The following is a 24,118-nucleotide window of genomic DNA, read 5'->3' as shown; positions in this document are numbered from 1 at the left end:
ATACTTTATTGATAAATTTATAAAAGCATGTTTAACATGTTTCTGTAGCTGTGTAATGTAATTTATTATTATGAAAATTAAAATTGTTGATATACGATTTTGATAATTTTTTTTCTATATAAGTGTAATCATGAAAATGTATTGCAATATATCCTTATTGATAATGATTTCAAAAATATCCACAATACCTTACTGTTTACAAAGTCATACAAATGCTATTCATGCTTCTGAAAACTGAAGTACAATGAAGTAATTACCAGATTAGATAAAGGGAAAATGCCTCAAATTTCTAATGGTAATATAGAGTAAAATCTATTAAGGTATTTCATAAAATCTCAAATATTTTCTTATTTTAACAGTGTCTAATTTTCTTGCATGAAATATTTTACCTGGAAAGATTTTCTGGCTTAAAAAGTTCATACAAATTTTTCACAAACTTTTCCTTCCTTTGAAAAATATACATTTTCCTTTTATCTTTTCAAAGAAATTTTTATTCAAATTGAAATTATTTGAAATTTTATTTCGGCGATTCCGGATTATCGGTTTTTCCAGATTATAGATCATCAGCAAAATATAAAATATCTTAATACAAGGAAACCAAAAAGTTCTTGCCGTTTTGGACAGTCAGAAAGAAACAGTCATAAAACAAATAATAATCATAGCTAATCCTCAAAGTAATCCCATTGGCATTCAGTGCCTTTTGCGAACGAGTGGCTAGATGTGTGATGCCATCGCGGTAAAACTCAGAAATCTTGGACGCAAAGAAGTCTGTGAGGGCCTTTTCGAGGTCTGGCCGCTTGTTGAAGCATTTCCAACAAAGATGGTTGTCCAGAAAATAGAAAAGGTGGTAGTCTGTTGGTGCGAGTTCTGGCAAGTATGGTGGATGGGGTATTGTCTCCGAGCCCAGTCGCTGGATGGTGCCTCTGTCCTCCCGAACCACATGCGGCCTCGCATTGTCATGGAGGAGGAGAACAACCAATACTGTCTCTTCATGCATCAGTGCCTTATGCACACGTTCCAACTGCTGCAAGTACAGGCCTGCTGTCATGGTTTGGCCCACTGCCAGGAGCTCATAGTGCACCACTTGGGGACTAGTCCACCAGATACAGAGCATGATCTTGCATGGATGGAGAGAAGGTCTGGCAGTGTGAGGCACATAGTCCCATGGTGACAACCAATGTCTGGGTGTGTCATACTGGACCCACTTTTCATTGCTGGTGAGTACTTGATCAAATATGGATGGATGCACTGCACTGCCGAGTAAGCAGGGACAAACAGGCAGCGACACGCTGTAGCTTGTTTGCATCGGACAATGAGTGGGGTACCCACTTGCTCAGCTTGTATGCCTTTCCTCTGCAGTGCAAATGTTTGGCATGTTTGGCATGACCACATGTTTGGCTACTGTCACTCTCTATGGCTGCTCTCAGGGCCTCACCGTCCAGCGCTTGTGGCCGACTGCTGCATGGTGCATCACTAAGAGACATATTCCTTGATCTGAATTTCTAGAACCATTGCTTAGTGGTTCGTTCGTTAACGGCATCATCTCCAAAGGTCTGGCAAATTCGGCGACTTGATTCTGCTGCTGACAGGGCCACTTTAAAATCATACAGCAAACGAGCACCTTTGACACATCCATTTCAATCAATCACTGTGAGTTATGTTTGAAGTACTGATGCAACTCGGTTTTATGCTCTTTTTCAATGTCCGGACTCCCATCCTAACCACTTCATCACCAGGTTTGGCGACTATTTTTATGTTGGGGTTCACTCTTCCAGTGTCATTTCAGAAACGGCAAGAACGTTTTTGGTTACCTTGTATGTAAAAAATAAAATCTAGCTTTCAAATAACAAAATTAATAATAGCCCTTTAATTTCCGTTTCATTCTGAAAATAACAGCAATAAATTTGTTTCCCTGCAGTTCTGATGCGCACTTACCGATGAAATTTGAACCCAAAAATCTGGACATTAAACTGTTCTGTGATCTGAAATGGAATTCGTATAAAAGGTCAGTTGCATCACAACTCCCTCTCTTCCTTCTTTTCTCTTTCTTCATGTCGCTGTTTACATTGCCGCTAGCCTTGTGGAGTTTACTTTTCTAAGTTCGCCCATTGTTTAAGATGTAAGCTGTACAAAAAATTGTGGGGTGCATAGCGAATGTACAATGATAATGTGCATTATCGAAGAAATAAATTAAGTTAGAATAATTCGAGGAAATAAAGTTTAAATGAAGTGCAACAGAACATGCATATGATTAATAGGCTGTACAAGGACGTCATATGGTGTACACATCAATTTTTTTTTTTTCTTTTTGTTTCATTCAGTAGAAATTTCGCTGTGATGTATTTAGTATAGATTCAGGGCATCCTTGGATTTTGGTCCCATTCTCCAGAAGAAAGCATGGAAACTGGAAAGTTGTGCTGCTCCCTATTGAGTGCTTAAGGTCCATGCCAACAACACATGTAATTATGTACTCTTAGCCATGACCAAATTCGTGTTCTTGCATTGATTTTGTTCAATTTAGGCCATGTCTGCAAGTGTTTTGGTTTATGCATCCATCATTCTAACTACGAAGCAAAGTTTTCAAGATATGATGCTGTCCTCTTCGACCCAATCCGTTGCAACTCTCACCAAGTCATCTTATTTCAATAATAATGCAGTTTTATTACATCATGCATCATATATATATGCGTGTGTGTGTAAAATATAAAAAATATGATGGCTTTGCTCTGCGGGAACAGGCAACCTATAATTATTTTTCCACAATTTTAGAATCTTTCCCTAGACCAGTACTTTTGAGAACATTCTGGCATGTTATGTAACTTATGTAACAGCTAGTATAAATGCTGAGTTCGTGCCATTTTGATCAGACTGCTTTCTCCTCCTGCTGCTATGAGACCTTTGCTGCCGCTCTTCCCATCTTTCTCCCTTTGTTCGAATAGTATGACGCAGTAAATTTAATCTTATTTAGTTTGAATCACTATTGAATATGTAATTTTGGAGAATTTCGTCTAAATGAATAATGATCTGCCATCTGAATTGAATAAAGGTATGGAGCTATAAAGTTAAATTCGTTTGTGTCGTCATTTCGCTGCATCCAACTCCGCCAAACAACGCCCAGACTCTGATGCCAAGCTTCGTCATCCCTGTGCCTGCCTACCAAAATATTAGATATACATATATATGCGTGTGTGCTAATTAATTATAGACAAAAATAATACCTTTAAAATGTCCCAATAAAAATGTAAAAACTGTAAAAAGACCCTATCAACTCAGAGTATTTAAACCAGATGAAATCCCTAAAACAAAAGAAATACAGAAATGTATAAAAAAGATAAGGAAGAGTAACACAATCAAACAATAAAAACTTTTCACAACCATAAAAACAATGTAAGAACCATATTTCATATTAAAAGCATAAAAACGTTTTACATTCCAACAAACATATTTCATATTCAAAACATAAAAACTTTTTACATTTTTTACACTTTTATTGGGAGATTTAGGCATTGTATTTCATTTCTTTCCTTCTTTGTTTTTTAGGTTCTAAATTTATTAATTTTTGTCTAATATTTCTGCAGAATTTCGCATGGAAATGTTTTGGTGTATATTTGTTGTAAAACAAATTTCGTACTACTATATATATATATGATTTAGTTTCTTGCAATTATTTGATGAGAGATGAGTGCTTGACTAAAGAAGATATTATATTGCAGTCGTGAATGGATTGAGGTTAGATCACTAAAAATATCAGTTACGTAGTAGAAGATGTGGAGAACTTTTGAAAAATCATTTGTTAGTATATATATATATATATATATATTATACACTCATGTCCATAAATTAAGGATAATGCAAAATCAGAGTTAGAAGCAAAATAAATTCGACTTATTTGTAAAGCTTATTTATTAAACAAAAGATAAAGAGCAAAAAAAGATGCTATATGTTTGATATTATTAAAAAAATTAGCGATTTTTTCTCCCCAGAGCAAATTACAAAAAAAAAAAAAAAACCTGTTTACAAAAACCCAATATTACATGGTTGGTATGATTGTTAATACATTGTATGTCTCCCAGACGATGCAATACAGTCCGTACAACGCCTAGGCATGCTGAGTATCAAATTATCGATCTGATCTTGGGGGGATATTACACCACTCAAAAAGCAATGCTCTTCGAATTTCCGGTAGACATGCAGGAGGAGGTTGACGGGCTGCAACTCGTCGGTTAAGCATGTCCCACACGTGCTGTACTGGATTCAAGTCCGGTGAGAATGCTGGCAAGTCCATACGGGTAATATCCTCTGATTGAAGGCATTCGCTTACGATGTTTGCACGGTGAGAACGGACGTTGTTATCCATAAACACAAATTGTGCGCCCATGGCACCCCGAAACAAATGTACATGTTGTTCCAGAATGACGTCCCAATAGATTTGGCTTGTCACGGTTCCAATTTGAACATGCAGGTCAGTTCTGAAACCCAGAATAATTCCAACAGAAATGAGCACTCCTGCACCACCGTAACGGTGTTGTTCAATGATGTTTTCTTGTTGTTAATGGGGAACCTGGAGCTCTCCATATAAAAGTCCAGCGAGAATCAGACTGCAAGCTAAACCTGGACTCGTTGGAAAACATCACACAAGCCCATTGTTGCGGTGTCCACAATGCATGCTCTCTACTCCAGGCTAACCGCAGGCGACAGTCAGTTGCAGTAAGTGGAACGCATCTGACAGGTCTACGAGCATATAGACCAATCTGCCCTAAGTGTCTGTATACGGTCTGCCTTGAAATTGTTGTAACAGTGGCTGAAGAGAGCTGACGAGACAGGTCTGAGTCTGTGCTCTGCCTGTTTCGTTTGGCAGTAATTGCCAAATACCGGTCCTCATTCGGCGTTGTAACTCTGGGGCGACCTGTGCTGTAACATCTACTCACGTTCATCTTGGAGTCGTTGCCAAAGCCTGGAGATGACACTCTGGGCAATTTCAAGTTCGTCTTATACTTTCAGTTGGGTACGCCCACATTCCAGACGGCCAATAATTTTACCACGTAAAAAATCATCCAAATGCGTCCTTTGTGTCATAACTATTCGGTTATTGCGCTGAAATGCTTATAAAAAACCTGAGAACAATTTTACTTTTTGCCTATCACTCTCTTACACTCTCGTCATTGTGACGTATCATCGGTGTCATCTGGTTTCTTCCTGAAATTTGCATATGATTCTTGAAGATGTGTGTAGTGATTTTACGGGTGATATATTTATTTTAGAGTTCCATTTCCGCGTGACTCCAAATTATCCTTAATTTATGGACATGAGTGTATATAAGATAAAAAATATGTAAATCAGCTTTAGAATTTAATTTAATAATACCTTCTTAATTCCTCATTTTTAATTTGGTTATTTCCTCCTTATTCTAAAAATAATAATAACATTTCTGGATTGCGTAATTTCTAGTTTAATCTATGCCACAGAACTTGCGTAAAGCCGATGACATAGCCAGTTTAGAATCTGAAAGCAGAATTTTGAGAACAAAACTTGTCTAACCTAAACCAAAACCTTCTTCTTGGCGAGCTTCCCTGCACACTTTTAGCTTGAACGTCTCTGCTGTTTGGACATTATTTTGCTGTGCATTCTTTCAATACAATAACTATTAAAAAATGTAAATGTTCTTTAATAGGCACGATTAGAGTGCGAAATGAATTGTGGCCACAGATGTGAATTTAAGTAAAAATTGAATTTAATCCGGCTCAACTTCTTCCTCCTCAATATGGATCTAAGCATCAAGTATCTACGCCAAAAAACATTCCTACATTTCTTCGTCTGAGTTAGTACTTCTAATATTGCTTTCATTACACATATATATATATTACCCAAACCGTTACACCTGACCATTATTTTCGCAATCGTTGGTCCTAATTGTATACTTCCAGTAAAAGAAATATTTTAAATAATGAAAATATTCATATTTTGGAAACATCAGATTTAAAAAAATTAATTTTCGATAAATAATGAAATTTAACTTTTAATGCTGTCTTTCAGTTCCTGTACTTATATTTGGGAAAGTTTTATACTGGTTATGGAAAAGTAAAATTATATGTAGCTTGACTCACGCATGACAAAAACTTGATTTCTAATTTCATTTTATTTAATTTAAAAATTTGCAGTTTTTGATGTCATTTTCAACTTGCCTTGAGGAATCAGTTAATTAAATTAGAATAATTCGAGGAAATAAAGTTTAAATGAAGTGCAACAGAACATGCATATGATTAATAGGCCGTACAAGGACGTCATATGGTGTACACATCAAATTTTTTTTTTTTTTTTTTTGTTTCGTTCTGTAGAAATTTCGCAGTGATGCATTTAGTATAGATTCAGGCATCCTTAGATTTTGGTCCCATTCTCCAGAAGATAGCATGGAAACTGGGAAGTTGTGCTGTTCCCTAATGAGTGCTTAAGGTCCATGCCAACAACACATGTAATTATGTACTCTTAGCCATGACCAAATTCGTGTTCTTGCTTTGATGTCAGACAAGCATGATAAGTCCAAGTATATCATACAAATTATTTTTTTATAATTATTGATATGCATTTATATACACTGAGTTTTGTAGTTAGCAGAAATTTATTTGTGTGGTTTTGGAGATTCAAATTTTCAGCCATTGTTGTATACATTTCTATAAAGTAAAATTTACCTATTGTTTTTGCATTATCATCATTTTTTGTATAAATTTTGAAAAACGTTAAATTAAAATTTATAGAATGTATTAGCGTTTAAAAGCATATATACTTTTATTATGAATTGCTGTCATTGCACCCATACTTTATTTCTTAATGTAACGAAGACTTACCTTGATGGTGGGATGAAAGTGTAATGAATGTTTTAATTACACATTTTCATAAACTTTAAAAAGTGATGTGAAATATTTTTATACATTTGATCCATTTTATTTAGAATAATTGTTTTATTCTAATAATCAGTGCTATTCAGGTCTGCATATTAGATATGTTTTATAATTTTGCAGCCCTTCCTTCCCCTTCTTCAGTGAAATAGTTTTATTTTTCTGGAATTTTATAGTAAAATTATTTAAAACTGTGCTTCTTAACATCATTTAATAAATAAAGAAATAAATTGAAAAGGATCAGATTTTAATGGTCGCTCAAAAGGACTTTTTACAGTTTTATATAGTTTAGCACTAAAGAATACCAATAGATTGCCCAAATGAAATAGCAAAATATTTTATCGGGTACGAAATAGACATTTGGACTAGCATGGGAATGTTATATCCCATCTGTATATATGAAGAATTAAAATATATGTGACATAATTCTAGATAAACATTTAATGTTTTAAATAAAATATATCATGAATTAAATGCATTTTAAATAAATCAGATTAAAAAGTTAAAAAAATAATATTCTTAAGAACTGAACCTATTGCCTTTAAATAGCTTTGTTTGTTTATCAGTAGCAGACAGCTTCAGTTTTGAAATTAAATGTGAATTAATGCAAAATGAAGTTTTGACTGTAATAACCTTTTGGGCTAATAAATGAGTAAATAAACCTTTGCTACTGACATATAATAGAAACATTTCCCTCTTTGTTAACAGTATCAGACTGCTCCAACATTTTATTGATTATTCATTTTGAAGATAGCATGCTATTTTTGCATCTATGATGGCGTTATATTTAATGTTTATTGTACTTATAATAAATTTTTCAACATTTCCCCCTGTCAGTTAGTCTTGAATTGCAATAAAAGCCAACTAATGTAAATAGTTAAAAATCAGAGCACTATTAGTTTTGTCCTGGTATGAAATGCATATATTAAGGTGATATTTATGTACTTTTTCTTATAATGTTAAGCAAGTGTAAATTTGTTTCCCATAGAAAGTCATCTTCAGAAGAGAACTGCCTCATAATAGTATTATAAAGTCCACAGCAGCATTCAAGTCAGTAACTGTTAAGAAAGACAGAAACCTTTATAAGAATATTCTAGTATTATGATGCTTTATAAGAATATTCTAGTATTATGATGCCTGCATTCTTTGACGATCAGTTTCTAACTTAAAAAGCAAATGTCAGAAAGTTGAAAAAAGCTAAGTTTCGGCGACTTTTCATCAGGACACTGCTATGTAAGTTGGAGATTGTGGCTGTCTGAGACACTTCACTTTATGTAATTGTTTTGTTTTGCCATAAATAGTCATAAGACTTGTTTGATTCATATCTGGCAAATAAGAACATTTTGGGAAGCATAACTGGAAAAGAAAAAATAACATTTGACTTGAGACAAAGTGAATAAAATTTTACTGAAGGCAAAGAGTGACAAAATAAGATATATTTTATATGTGGAAAGGCATTGGGTGTTGTAGAAGCTCGAATAATAGTGTCAAGGTCTAAAACATCAATGAACACTGTGCATTTGGTGCAGAAGCTTATAAACATATTGAAAAATTGTTACATAAGATAAACATTTCATACAAAATGAGATAAAGTGACACAAGTTATTTACAAGATTTAAATGTTATTTACATGGAAGAACTCTTAGGCACCCTCGGAGATGGAAATACTAACTATTAGTTTAATTTTCGTATGAAAGTTTTGAAAGATACTTGAAGTTATTTTTATAATAAATTATAGCTAGAGCTTACTAGTTTTAAATATTAACATTATGCAAAGCATATTGACTAAATCTATTTTTCTTCATTATTATGCATAGAAATAGTTACATAATTATTAGAGAATATAGAAATAAATAAAGCATTTAGAGTTGGGGAATGCATTGCATGTAATGATCTTTATTTTTGAAGTTCTGTTTGACCCGCTCTAATTATGAGCATCCAAGTAATCTTAAATATTATTGAAATGAACTGAGAATAAAATTTTTTTTTTCAAAAACTGAAGTTAAAATCCACCTAATTTCATCCCATGGTAGATAATCATACAGTTATTCAAAATTTGATAAATATCTTAGAAAGATAAAATGCTTTAATGTTAGAATTAAGTAAATGCAATTGATTTCATATATCTCTCAGAACTAATAAAATCATTTTGAAAAAAAAAAAAAAAAAAGGGTGGGGAAGGGTATAAAAGTAAAAAGAAAAAAAAAAAAAAAATGAAAAAAGAAACAGTATTTTGAATTTAGAGCGAAAATATGTTAGTTTGGGTAAATTGATAATTATAAATGTTTTATATACTCATTTGTATTATAATACTTAGAAGTTCAAGCTGGAAGTAAAGGGTAAACATAAATTGAATTGTAAATCTGAAATATAAGAGGATATTTAAAAATGTGTTATTATTATAGATTAATGAAAATGGAAAATTAATTAAAGAATGTCAATCTCAGATTCTCAGCTTATCATACATCTTAAGTAGCTTACAGTTTATGAGAAAAGCATAAATTATTGATAAAGTTAAAACATTGTCTTAATTGTTTCTGTTTATTTAAATATTTTTCTTTTTAAATAATTTACTTTTGTTAATTGATTGAACTGAATTTTGAAACGTGATTAATACAGTTTAGAATACAGCAGCTTATTGAAGGCACTGCATATTCTGTTAGCACCTGATCTTATGCAGAGATAAAAAAAAAATCTGCATTTATTTCTAATTTGAACTCTACCACTCTAAAGAAATGGTGTGCATCAAATGCCTCCCCCAACTTTAGAAAATTGTATATTAGAGAGAAAAGTAAAATAATACACTGTTTAAAAGGGAGTTTCAAAACACTACTGATATCTCACTCTTAATTGAAATTGTTATTTTTCTTGGAAGATATGACTTTGAAGCTAAATAAGCTAAATAATTTTTTGAGATTGTTAAAAGTTAAGAAATATTGATATTAACAGATATGTTTTAATTTTTTATATAATGTATTTTTATATAAAAATTATGATATTATATGATGCCAATATTATTTTAAAGAGGAGAAACAACTTTTAATATTTTGAATCAAGTTAAATAATTGTGCATAAACTTTTGATTTCAATATTGCGCTTTTCATTAACTTCTTTTGTTATTAATCTCATTACGTAATTTTATTTTCAATCTGCAAATATCACTTTTCTATATTTTGCCGAACATAATCGCAGATCTCATATTTTTTCAATATAGGTTTAAATCAAGATATATAGCTAAGATGATTTCAGAATATTTTGTTTTATTTCTGCTCTGCAGAATTAGCATAGACTTTTATTAATCGCAGATATAAAATTAACGTTAGAAGTCTTTGAAGTAGGTCGATTATTAATGAAGTTGTATTAATTATATATATATATATATATATATATTGCTAAATATTTTTTATTTTATAAATTTTCTATTTTGCTAAGTTAAAAGATTTAAATTTTCAGTTGTGTTAGTTTTATGAGCAAAATAATAGGAGTATTTATTAAGCAAATGTCAAAAAAAAAAAAAAAAAATAAATTATTTAACTACAGTTCTAACTTGCTAAATAACATATGTAATTACTTTTCTGCGTACTATATTTAATGCCCTGTAATTTGTGTGAGATATTAGTAGTACAAGAAGTTACTCTTCAGTTAAGATATTAAAATCTAAAAAGAGGCAAAAAATTTGGTATGCAATTGATATTATTTGTTACTAGGGTATCAAAATTTGTAAATCTGAATTATAGAAAAATATTTTAAGAATTATAAATATTTGTAAGCTATAACGATTTTTAATATCTGGAGCATTTGTTCCAACTTCGTATGGAAGGAACGTTGGCTTCTGTGGCTCAAATTTCTTGATATTGGTCCCTGATTTCTTTAACAATAGAAGTAAATGAACACACACATTTCATGATCACTCTGGCTTTGCATATCTTTTTTTTTTAATAATAATGTTGCTTTTTTTCTATTATTATTTTTGCAAATATTTTCTTAACTTGCAAATTACAAAAAAAGTAAGATTATTATAATATTAAAGGAATTCCCCTCCAATCATCAATGTTACTATTACAGTACATAAAATAATTCAGAATATGGCGATAATTGTTGGTTTCGCTCAGAACTTTATCCACTAGTACTAGTGTAAATAGTACAGGAGATTGAATTAGGTGTTACAGAAGGCCCTAAGTTAATATTTGCTATAGAAAATAATTGTATAATATTGGAATTTAATTTGGGCCGAATGTAATATGGGTACATCTGGGACAGCTGCCTAGCATATTATCAATAACAGTTGATTACAATCATCTTGCAATCTTATACTTGTTCGCGAATATTGCACTGAGTTGATTATGATTAATATTATTAGTCGCAACAATGAGGTTATTTTTCTGTTACTGGATCATGGTGGATCCTTTCAAGCGGTTTAATTTATGACAAAGCGGTTTGCAACTTCTATATGCCTTTCAAAAGTGTGATGGTCGTCTTTTCATGCTGAAATAGTTTAATTCCAATTCTATATTTGATTGAAAAATGTATCGATAATTATGCAATGTACATTTACATTCATGGTTTTTTGAAAAAAAGTTAGGCCTTGTGTCACTTCCAGAAAGTCAGTAGTAGACGTAACGACTTTTGTTGAATATCTCCGAGGTTTTCCAGTCATAGTATCAAGTCTTATGGTTAATACTGAGGAAAAAGATAGGCAGTCTAGTAACTGAAAGAAGTCACCGCTGCAGTTGACGATGTCAACCAAATTCTGCTGATTAGTGAGCAGTTCGGGACATTAGTTACTACCAAGGGCCATATCTAACGTTTGTTTCGACGCGATAAAATTGACATCGCTCAAAACAGGTATTGTTACAGTTAAATTTATGTGTGTTCTGTATTGTGTCAGCAGCACGCGATAGCGCTAGGTATTTTACTCAAATGGAACATCTTGTATTTTATCAGATTGGTTGCATGCTAAATATTGCCGTTTTGTTAAAAAAGAACAGAATAGTAAGCTGTTCTAGAGCTTGTTGCTCTCATTTGAGTTGTTTTCCAGTAATTATATATCTTTGGTTGCTAGCAGTTCAGTCAGATTAAAAACTCGCAAAATATTAGTAAAACAAATAGTAATAAATTAAAATTCACGTTTTAAGTTAATCAACGAAAACTGTGTTAACGTCTTCTCGTGCCTGATATTTCGCCCATTAAAAAAAAATATATGCAAAGCCATTATCACCTGAAAACACTGTATATTTCATTTATGCTTTACTGATCTGAAGGTGTAAAATCTCTTGAGTCGTCACTCCGGTCCACTTTCTTCAGCTATTGAGGCCAAAATGTCCATAAACTCTCTTGGAATCTCCGAGGTGCTCCTTTCCTCATTCCTGTACAAGATACAGTTTTTTGATTGTAAGTGTCGTTTGAGAAGTTGACCTTTAATCTGAGTTATCGAGTGCGTACCTGTGCATCATGTCGAGCATGTGTTTGAAGTTATGCAGCTGCTTGTGAAATCGCCGTAGCAAAGCCGCCACCTCTTCTAAATTGTACTCTTCAACCATATCGTGGACTCCTCTTCCCAGAGCGTCCCGCTTGTCTAGACTGGATCCCCATTGCAGTAAAGTTTGAATGCAGTCTAAATGACCACTAAGAAAAAGGGAGAAAAAATATCGATAAATATCTGCAGTATTCAATGGATATTTCTCTACATTTGCTATTTACTTTCAATAAAAGTAGTGAAAAATTGTATAATTTTAAGGATCAGTTCCTTCGACTATTAAATTATGAAACATTCTAAACAGATGGATGCTTTCACGGAGAATTTTCTAAAGGAAACTGGCTCATATTCAAGTTACGTACGTGGAAAACCGCAAAAATCACCCATGCTATCAGCTTATTTGCCTCTGTTTGAAGTACCGCTATTCAGTAGTTTTTATAACTTGACTGTTGGTAAGGCCTGCGCCGTCCATTACGAGTGAAAATCAGCGATAAGTGGCGCATACAACCGACCTTCCGAAAAGCTGTTCAAAATATTTTGTAATGTATTGTAATAAGTTGACAGATATCAGGTTTCATTGCTTGGCTGATGGTTATGAAAGGAACAACTAGGACTTACGGGTTAGTAATAGGAATATACATGTACATTGAATATGTATCCTTCATGCTTCACTTCCGAAATTATGAGTATGGAATTCTTAACATGTTTTTATAATTTGTTATCCCAGCTGACGTATACCATGTATCGTAAATTTCCGCTCAAGTTGACAGATGCCATTCTGTCGCACTTAAGAGGCTGTTAATTGAATAATCCTTGTGAATATGGGTTGTGATCATTTTGAAAAATGTAGTTGTTCTTCTGGAACATGGTTTATTCGCTTTTACAGATATCGTTGCAGGAGAATTATGTTTATACTGGCTAAAGAACAACTCACGAAACTTTATCTTGTATTATTTACAGTTTTTGCAGATTATTACAAAATTTAGTCACTTTTGTAGTCAAATCAAGCAAGTGGTTCTCTTTGTGATTCAAGGATAGTTTTTAATTTATCTGCGTTGTATATTCAGTAGTATATCAGACATCCAGATACTTCATTTTATGAGTTCAGTTTTGATTGCTGTGTAAGGATCTTAAGTTTTACTAACGTTTATTTTATTTTAAATCTTTACTATCACTTCTTATTTTCTACTTCCGGCCAGAATTATAAGCGTGAAGGTATTTATGCAAAGTTTGTCTGGCGAACGCCAAGTATTTAAGTTGTGGCTTTTTGCCAAGCGAGAGAGAAGAAGCAGTGAGTCAAAGCAGGCCGCTTACCTTAGAAGTTACGCAGTTGCTGTTTGCCTTCCAGGCCAGAGGTTTTAATCCTCTTGATAAATTTAAACGTATTGTAGTGTTCACAGTCTCTGTACTACATACGCTTCCTGTTATTATAAGGCCAATCTTCCACGTTTATTATTCTAAAGTTAAATTAGAGTTTAGTTTTATTTTTATACTTTTACGTTAGACCCCAAGTAGCGGGTCAGTGTATTCCGAAGTACGGAAGTTATTGTATATAGAGAAAAATAAAGGGTTTTGTATACCCTTCGTCTGTATCCTGTCTACTTACCACAATTAGTGAACATAGCTTTAGTAAGCTCTCTGTTCCGAGTCAGGTCCTTGTGTTCCCGAAGAAGGTAAGAAGGAACATTGACCCTGATAGCTGTATTGGAAATAATATGAGAAGTAGCACGATCATTTAGATTACAGCGAATAAAAGATACCTTGATCCTCAGGCACAAACCTCTCTTATTCTTAGAAGCAAAAAGCAAGATTTCGTTACATTGTGGATTTGCTCCCTAAATGAATTTTGAGAATCAAATCTGTAGGGTATTGAAAGATGCTGCCAGAATCACATTACTTTTATTAATTAATTTAAATAATAATTTTAAGTGTTTTGCTTGTTAAAAAGTATTTTGCAACAGAATTATTACGTAACTGAGAAATAATATTGTATGTTGTCAGATATGAGGTGAAGTACAAAATGAAACTCCCCCTTTTTAAGTGCACAAAATTTTTATATTTCCATAACTTTTAAAGTATAGAAAATTGAAAATACACACTAATATTCGTGAAAAATACAACATTCCACATGAATGGCATTCCATGTGGCTTTGACTTGATGCCAGAGTTCAGTTGCCACATCAGCTGTACGAGCGACTTGCCGACCGATGAAATCCCAAACATCACATTACTTTCGCTCTATGGCCGACATAGCCGGGGAATAAGCAGGTCATGGAAGAAGCGAAACCTGTTATGCCCTAAAGAAGGCTTGTGCAGTCTGAGAAACGTGCACTGGCATTATCCTGCTGAAATGCAGCGCCCGGAATGCGTCGAAGAATGGAGAGGACCTCTGGCAATCACTCAAGGCTGCCCGAAATCTTCACTACATGGGATCGATAATTATACCCAATAGCTCCGCACAGCATGATGCCAGACTTTTGTGCGGTATGACGCTGGACAACACACTGTAGGAGCAGACGTTCCCTTCTGTAACGTCTGACGCGTACTCTTCCATCATTGTACTCCAGACTATGCCAAGATTCATCACAGAAAAGAACTTGTTGCCACAGGGCAAGCCACGCACTGTGTTGCCGTACCCACCGAAGTCGGAGGAGATCTGTGATTCTGCGATAGGGGATTCCTGCGTAGAGGAACCCTTGCACTCAGTTTATGCTGCAGCAGACGTAACGAACCGTGAAGCTAGACAACACAACACCTGTAGTCGTGATCCAACGTTGCGCTAACACACGAAAGGACACTCTACCATCCGTCACAGCCATGCGGATGAGGTATCTGTCGTCCCGTGCCGTTGTGCTATTGCTTGCCGCACTGCCAGGATTTCGACTTTTTTGGTTCTCCTCTGTCAATTTCTTCCAAACACGCATAACTCTTGTGGTATTATGTTGCGTGCGGGATGCGATTGCTCGATACGAAAGTCCACCCTCTCACATATCAACGATACTGCCTCGTTCAAACTCCGTTAGTTGTTGATATGGCACCATCCGTTGTTGACGAGGCATATTGACCACGAAACAGCAGACGGAGGATGATATACAGGTTTGATCGCAAATTTACAGTCCTTTATGTACATGGCACAAGCGGCCGGTTCTCATTCCACGCATGCGCAATCACTTTGTAATTCTAATCATTTGCATGTCTTACCTCACTTTACATTTCCTGTAAGTTTGGTTCAATTGGCATAATTCCTTCATGGTGCTGCAGTTTTCAAAAACATTAGGGTAATATAGTTTTATTATTAGCTTTTGAAAGCAAGAACTTGTAGGAAGAAGGTTAAATTATTATAACGTAAAAAACGCACGATCTCCATGTAATTAACGTAGTATATGATTTTTCCAAACAGAAGCATATATCTGGCAAAGATTAATTTTACTGTTTGTAAGGGTTTTATAGAACAATGTTCCACTGCTCTTATAGCCACCTTTTAGCGCCTGGAGTTTATAGATAAATATATATGTATAAAAACAGGTTTACTGCCTGTTTTTATATTTCAGTTGAAATCCTGAAATCTTGCGACCTAAAATATCGCAAGTGTGTTCATTTGGATTCCGGAGAAAGGGAAATTACGCTATTTTGGCATATTGTTACTTTTCCAGGTGTTCTGAATGTAGCATCGCTCGATAAGTTTATGCATTAGTGTTTATTATGAAGAATTAATCAGCGATATTTTCTCTAATATGCTTCACGTATAGGCCTCAAGGTTTCTGAGTATTTAAGAAACTATCATGGAAGCCATGAGAAACTGTGTAGCCAGTTGAGGTTTTTCTACCTTAAAATGCCGTTCCTCCTCTTTCGGATGTCCTTGTTTCTAGACTATTGTGGGAAATGTGGCTTGCTTTTGACATTGCCCATTTAAATTGCACAGCTAAAATCATCTATGACGGAAACTTGACTCTAGTCCATTCCATTCCATTGCTAATATTTTCCGAAACGTCCATTCTTTGCGGTTGAAATAGGAAGAATTCAAACCATCGACATTTTCGAACTTAGACTTCATTCATGCAGTTTTAGGATAAAGAACTATATGTCTTATTCCCAGTAGGTACAAAAAACTCATGAATACTCGCCTGTTTCTCTTCATTGTTAACAACATGAAACGGTCATCTGGAGTGACTGTGGTCCATGAAAGACTTGAATTGCGAGACACTTTTATTTATTGTGCGCGAGACACTTTTATTTCAGAAGAACACTTGTCTTTCTGAAATAAAAGTGTCTTTAGAACATTAAACAGCTACTTATTCTCATTCATTCATTCTTTCATTCTTTTTTTAAAATTTTTTTTTAAGTATTCCTAGTGCCTTATAAATATCTGATCTTTTCTTTGTATACTTCCAGGCATCTTTCATTTCTCTTCTCTTAAATTCTTTCTGAGAAATTGAAAAAGGCAGTAATCAGGATTCACTCTATAAGGTATTTTTTTCCGCCTTCTTAGCATGTCTTCATGGTATAATGGTGGGCACACTCGAAGCGTATTCGAGAGGTCCATGGTTCGAGTCCCGACGAGGGTGCTGCTCAGTTTTCACATCTCCTGCTTCCAAAAATTCCTAATGTCTCTATAGTGGTGCCCGAACTAAAAAAAATAGGTAGTGTATGTTGATTCTCCACCACCAGGATTTGGTGATTGCACCCAATCACCAGTCGCCCTTTAAGAAGAGGAGTATATGGTATTTCTCCCGCCTTCTTAGCATACCTTCGTAGTGTAATGGCCAGTACACTCGGCGCGTATTCGAGAGGTTCGAGTCCTGGGGAGGGCATTGTTCTTTTTCCATTTCGCTTGGTTCGAAATAACTTAATGTCTCTGCAACTCTCACTGATAAGAACGCATTTAAAATAATAGTAGAAAACTTATACGTAGAAGTAACGCAGAATTATAAATTTCCAAAATATTTTTGCTTTTTGAACATCCCACGCTTCTTTTTCTCGAAATCAAAAAGCTCCTCCCCCAAACTAGCATTAATCTAGAGTTGATTATTTGCCTAATTTCATATATACCTTTGGAGTGCTTCTTTTATATGTGTAGTTATCACTGTTTCAAGTCGCTGTTCTGTTGAGCGCTGGGATTGCGAAGTTCGTGGTTTGTGTATTTGTATACACCTGGAATTTCTTAAGTCCTAAATGGAGTTTAAATATATCAAATCGTATTTTAATTAAGTCTGTTGCAAAAACATCCAGTAAAACGAGTCTTTTTTTTTTTTAATATTATTATTTTCCTTTCCGATGTATTTCAGAATTATAATGAAATTTATTTAAATTTAGAAAGTATGCTAAATCCTCCGCAATGATTTCTTTATTTAAAAACATTTTTAAGAATATTATTGAGGTATGCTTTTGGTGCCTATGACATCATATACATTATAGGCCATTATATCGGGTCATTAATCGTGGCCAGTAGATAGAAAATGACAGTTCTGCATCAGGAGGAGCTGAGGAGCTGAGGGCGTGGTCAATGACGTCACACAGAGGGCGGGGCCAAAGGCAACGTCATCACACTAGGAAGCGTGGTCACGAGTGGAGTTGAGTTGTTCGTAGACTGCTGATTGAGTTGTAGACCTCCTGCTTTTCATTAAAAGTTAGTTTTTTTAATTTGGCAACGGAGTCATGGCGTCCTCTAGGGATGAAAAAAGAAAATAATCTATTTAGGAATTGCTTATGGCGTCCTCTAGGGATGAAAAAAGAAAATAATCTATTTTAGAAGTTTCTTTTTTTTTTTTTAAATGTTCTATGATTCAAAATATAGAATTGAACTCTCAAACAAAATATCTCACCAGCTCAGTAGTTTGAAGATTTTAACCACTAAGCTGATGTGATACATTCAGATTCAGGTAAAAAAGCCTATTTAAGAAAATGGAATTTGAATCGACTCATCAATTTATTCTAATACTTTTATCCTTTCTAGTTTTTCATGAAACTTTAACTTATTTCTCAGGTTTTCTGTTCATAATAACATATTCCTTTACTGTCATATTTTTTTTAATACTTAACGTTTCTAATTTGTAATATTTTATTTAATTTTCACATACTATTTTTTTTAATACCTTTCATACCATTTCAGCGTACCCTGATTTTTAACTTATATATTATATTTTACAAACGTTACCGCACATGCTGTTTATTTGTTACACTACTTAATTTTAGATGCAATTTCACACTTTTTTTAACGTTATAATGTTCAATATATTCTGAATTTTAACTTCATTTACTTTTTTTTAAACCATTCTAGTATTCTACACACACTTTAACTTAGTGGTTTGAAATTCTATTTAAAAAGAAACGTTTATTTTTCGTGATCTTAGTTCTTTTACTAAATTTTCTACGGAATTTCCAATTTCTTTCACATGTTCAACAATATCTTCCTTACATTACCGAATATTTTTTTTAAAAACTTAAGTCTATAACTGTTAATTGCTTTTCTTACGTTCATGATTTCCCTTCTGTGTTTATATTTCTTAATTCTAGTTTAACTTATTTATTATAATGTTTTTATTTCTGTCTCATCACTCGTAATTCCAACATTTTATCCCTTTTTATTCATTTTAACGATATGAATTGTTTTCATTTACTCCATATTCAAACATTTCCTTACAATTTTTTAAATACTTGTTTTATTCTGCGATCATAATAGATCATCTACAGGTTTTACTCAGAAATTTCCATTCACAACTTTACAGTTTAATACCATTTATATCTAAATGTATTTCTTTCTCATATAGTTTTATGGTCTTCAAAGTTTCTAACATCATGTTTAGTTTTAAATCCCGATTACCTTTAAGTGTGTTGATAATTTTCATTTCTAATTTTACAACCACGTTCAGTGTTTCATCCACACATACCAAAATATTTCTTACATTATCTGATATTTAGTCTATGTCATATTTCAGTACTTCAAATGAATTTACACTGCTCACACTATTATTTTTTCATGTTTTAGAGACACTAACTATACTAATTTTACTATTTTTCCTGCACTAATTGCATCTATGTCAGCACTCATGATAAACTAGCAATTGTTTTGCATCACATGCATAAAGAAATTCTTAAAACCAACTTTTTCAATATCGTACTCAAATTACTGTTTTCCAGATGGGAATTACCAGTATTCTTTGGTTTTACTCTGTTACATCTTTTTAAATTTTAACATCTTACTTTTAATTCTAACATACATCTTTTAAACAGTTTTTTCTTTTAATGATAGCCTTACCTTATTTGTTCAAATTAATTCTTTCATTCACCTTCTTTACTACCTTTCAGTACCTTCATAATTCACTATGCAAACGCAATGTCTTTCACTGACATTCTGTTTAATAATACCACAAGTTTCCTTAATTGACAAAAAGCGAATTATTTCTCATTTCAAAATAGAACTACTATATTTTTGCACAAACATTACCTTTATCCATTCAAACCACCCCTTAACCTGTAACTGACGTAGCGATAGGAAAGGAGATTCTTATCATATGCTCTTTCGACATTTGAGGTTTCTAGAACTTCTTTGACAAGTATATCAATACCATCAGAAAATATACTTAACACTTTTACCCAGTTTAAAGGCAACATACTGTTATAAGAATGGTTTTAGTTAAATTTATAACACAAATAAACGCATTTTGTGCTAAATAGGCATAAACATTTAGATTCAGAATATTTCTTTTTAATCCGATGTAAGACTTGAATTTCATTCATGATACAGATTGTCTCTTGATTTTCTTTTTGTTTACCTTACACTAATAGAAAATTTTTATTTTACAAGTTCAGCTTTTAATGAAATAGAAATAAAAACTACGATACACCTGCTGTTTTTAAGAAAAGGAACTTTGATATATTTCTGGAAATGTAAATGCTTTTAGAGTTTTCTTTCAATAACGTTGATTTTCATTACTTTACTAACTTCAATAATTCTCTTATTAGCTAATATGAATGAAAGAAGATTGTCAAAAATGTGACACAGTATAATTCTTACGAACATATGTACCTTTACCAGCATACAGATATTACCGATTGAAATGAAGAAAGATACAGATATTTTACTCCAATCTACACTAAATTAAAAAAAAATATTTAAACTTTCATACATTCCAAAGAATAAACGAAAACTCAATAGATATTGTCATGTTTGTATATATGAGATAAAAGTTTTATGAATGGTATTTAAAGTAATGCTTAGAACTTCATAAAAGCGAACATTCATTATGTTAATACACATATCATCAGTTATTTACATTAATCAATGTAATATTAATCATTACATGTACTATATGCATATATATTTAAAGTTTAATTGTCTTACAATTGAATAATTAACTATTGAGAGAAAGAGGTTCATATCTTACACTATTTAATTCACATGGAACAAATTTTTCCATCAACCACATTGAACCAAGTTTATTAAATTCGCCAAAGCTCTTTTATTTCTGCATTTTCACACTCACGACACATTTTAAATGTAACTGTTGATTACCATTTCAAACACCGATATCATAACTCAGTGTTAACTCAGTGTAACTACATCATAACTCATTTTTTCCCTACTAACTACAATTTTATATATTCAAGAAGTACATCTAAGACATGATCATTTTCTATGTTCTAGCAAATCGATTCAATTGCGAACATACTATTAAGACTTGCGATTTTAGAAGACTTGCATGTATTAACGATGTCAACGTTTCTTCGTTTTTATAAGATTCACATCAAATCATGTCGCATTCGAATGTGGTGTAAGAGATCACTTTTTCTTTTAAACACTTGTAAACAATGGATGCAATTTATAAGAAGAGAAGTATCATGCTGTTTCAAAACATCATCATCAGCATATTTCTGTTTCTTTTGACACCGGCAAAATTTAAAAAAAAAAAAAAAAAGGTTCGTGAGATTTTCTTCAAATTCTGTTTTACTTGAAAAAATGTCCGAACATTCAATACGATGTAAAGATTCATATTGTTTTAAATTCTTATGCTCACTAAATATTTTTTATCACGATTTACTCTTAAAAGTAACTTTATAAGTTTTCATATCCTTTTTACATGAAAAGAACTTGTGATTATTCACTACAAAATTCTAAGACGAGAAGCTTCGCGACTTTTCAAACTACAAACTTAAATTTCTTAGGACATACACTACATCTGATGTTTCTTTCATGAGATTTCAAATATCTCTTCAGATTACTCGTATTCAAGAAACCTTACAAATATATCAAATAAGTTCAGCGAATAATCGCTTCATAAACTCTTAAATTTTCAACACGAGTGAATCACTTGAAGCATATACTGCACTGTAAACATACAATACTTAAAAAAATTGTTATAAAAAATAAAAATACATTCATTTCACCAAGAAGCTTTTCTATTTAAATACATTTATTTATTTCCAAAGAACAAGTTTCTGTATTATACATAAAATATAGTTAGGATTTTCTTTCATTAGTTAATATCAAATTAACAACAATATCCATTTACTGATATTTGATATACATGTTTGCTTTAAAATTAAAACTAAAATTTCAATATATTTCTATTAAAAAAACATAAGGAAAAAAAAATACTCATAACATCAACCAAAGACAGAAATTTAAATAAAATAGCTGTACTTATATTAGTGCATTTTTATAATCTTCATAACATTTCGATTCAAAAAACCTATTACAAAATAAATGAAACATTTTTTTCTGCCTTAAAGAATCTCTTATATTTTTAAAATTAATACATAAAAATATATCTTCCCCAATATATTTAATTCTATCCTCAACACTTATTATAATGCAATCATGTCTTGTTTGTGAAGGATGATTTACAATACAACCTTCGCATTTAAATAGTTTTTTAATCACTGAATTTAATTCAGTTTTGATAGAGTTTATGAGTTCTTTAAAAAGTTCATCATCATCACTTACCATATCCGAACAATTGTTTTTACATTTGATTTGCAACGGTAAAATAATTTCAAAAATACTTTTATATAAAGTATTAGATACATCAGGAATAATTTCTTTCAATTTTTTTAAAATATCACAGTTTACTTTTAGGTATGTAGGTTTTAGTTTAAAAGAATTTTCATCTTGTTTAAAAACTTGTTGAAAAATACACTCACCTTCTTTGTTGAAAACTATCAACTCATTATTGCAAATGATGCTGGCAGTCGTATAGACAAGATTAAATTCATATATTTTTGAGGAAAATTCTTGCCATGTTGCAGGAGTTATAACAACACCGCGTGTAGTAGGGTATAATATTTTATTTTGTTCCACACATTCACGTAGATGAATGTTCATTCTGTTTTCAAACTGATTTATGGACACAAAATATCCCCAACCAAGAGTCCACTGTGCAATCAACTTCGAACTTTCTTTTTTCTGTTCTCGATTATTCGGCATGAAGATATTTTCAGGAACAGACTTCATATAGTGGGCAAACCAGTCATCCTCTGGAAGTTCATCCTCATTATCTTCCAAGCGTCGTTTTTTAATTTTCGAAATTTTTATGTTTCGGAATGTGATACTAATTCTAGGATCTTTAACGTCAGGTTGAGAGGGTATTCCGTGCATCCAAAATTGATTCGTTGGGGGTTTCATTACAAGGAGAGTTCCATGAGTTAAGTCCACGCTTCGAGATGTGAAATTTCGCCTGGTAAATACCATTTGACGTTTTGCACCTAAACTGATGATAGGTATATCACTTTCAGGTTCGAGACAAGTTTCATTGTCTTTATGCGTTGAAATTTTCGCCACTCCGTCAGGATAATAGTTCAATAAAGCAAAATTATATTTTTTGCCAGTTATCGTTTCAACATAATCTTTTACATTTAGAAGAGTTTGAGTCCATGGTTCTGCACAAATGCTTGTTCCAGAGAATTCGTAACTAAGTCCTTCATAACCAAAACCGAGTACTTTTCTTCGTGGAACGTACTGGGTCCCATTAATTTCAAAACTAATATTTTTAAAATCATAATTTGATAGTTCATCTAGCAAAATATCAGCTTCATTTCGTGAATAAAATTCTTCGTATAATTCCACATTTAACTCTGTATCACATATATTCCTCATATTCGCTTCTGAATCTAACGACAATTCTGAATGATATAGAAATACGTAGCATTCTTAAATAGCAAAAATTATTTAAAACATACATTAACGAAATGATTTCATCAACACTTATCGTAATACATTCTTGTCATGTCTTGTTTGTGAAGCCAGTCTTTCCGGCGTCATATGTGTAAAAATAATCATGATAGGATAGTGGGAAAGAGTTATAGTGTCCTAATGTTGTTATTCTGAACCTCGATATTACATATATGCATAAGGAGAATCTTAAAAGCATCATCCACTTATCATGATAGAGTAATGGAAAATTTCTAAAACTCTGATAATCATACGCGAAAGAATATATTATCTTAAGGTTGTTGTTGCTATTCCAAGTTTGACAATACATACAGAAGTGAAGGAAGACCCTTGATAAGTGCTGCACGTTATCATGATAACGTGAAGTCTACAGCGCTTATCAAGGATCTTCCTTCACTTCTATATTCCTTCATTTGTGGAAACCATGGACCATGGACCAGAACCATGGACTCAAACTCTTCTAAATGTAAAAGATTATGTTGAAACGATAACTGGCAAAAAATATAATTTTGCTTTATTGAACTATTATCCTGACGGAGTGGCGAAAATTTCAACGCATAAAGACAATGAAACTTGTCTCGA

General features: G+C 32.7%; 2 protein-coding genes across 2 annotated transcripts in view; one reads left to right on the top strand and one right to left on the bottom strand.

The window, feature by feature from the left end:
* LOC118189396 (transmembrane channel-like protein 5) overlaps nt 1–24,118 on the top strand; it is a 202,763-nt gene that overhangs the window by 96,378 nt on the left and 82,267 nt on the right. The gene's annotated exons all lie outside the window — the stretch shown is intronic.
* Nucleotides 9,074–24,118, bottom strand: part of LOC118189395 (uncharacterized) — a 73,740-nt gene continuing 58,695 nt past the window's right edge. The window contains exons 11-12 of the mRNA XM_085812295.1: nt 12,336–12,518; nt 9,074–12,259 (exon numbers count right to left, since the gene is read on the bottom strand). Of these exons, the coding sequence (XP_085668421.1) occupies nt 12,175–12,259; nt 12,336–12,518 (268 nt within the window). The 3' untranslated portion in view covers nt 9,074–12,174. The remainder of the gene's footprint in view (nt 12,260–12,335; nt 12,519–24,118) is intronic.

Source organism: Stegodyphus dumicola, chromosome 3, assembly GCF_044657685.1.
Source record: "Stegodyphus dumicola isolate Sdum_Otavi_A_Nest chromosome 3, ASM4465768v1".
Lineage (NCBI taxonomy): Eukaryota > Metazoa > Arthropoda > Arachnida > Araneae > Eresidae > Stegodyphus > Stegodyphus dumicola.
The sequence above is the reverse complement of the archived record's forward strand: the minus strand, read 5'-3'. Positions and strand labels throughout refer to the sequence as shown.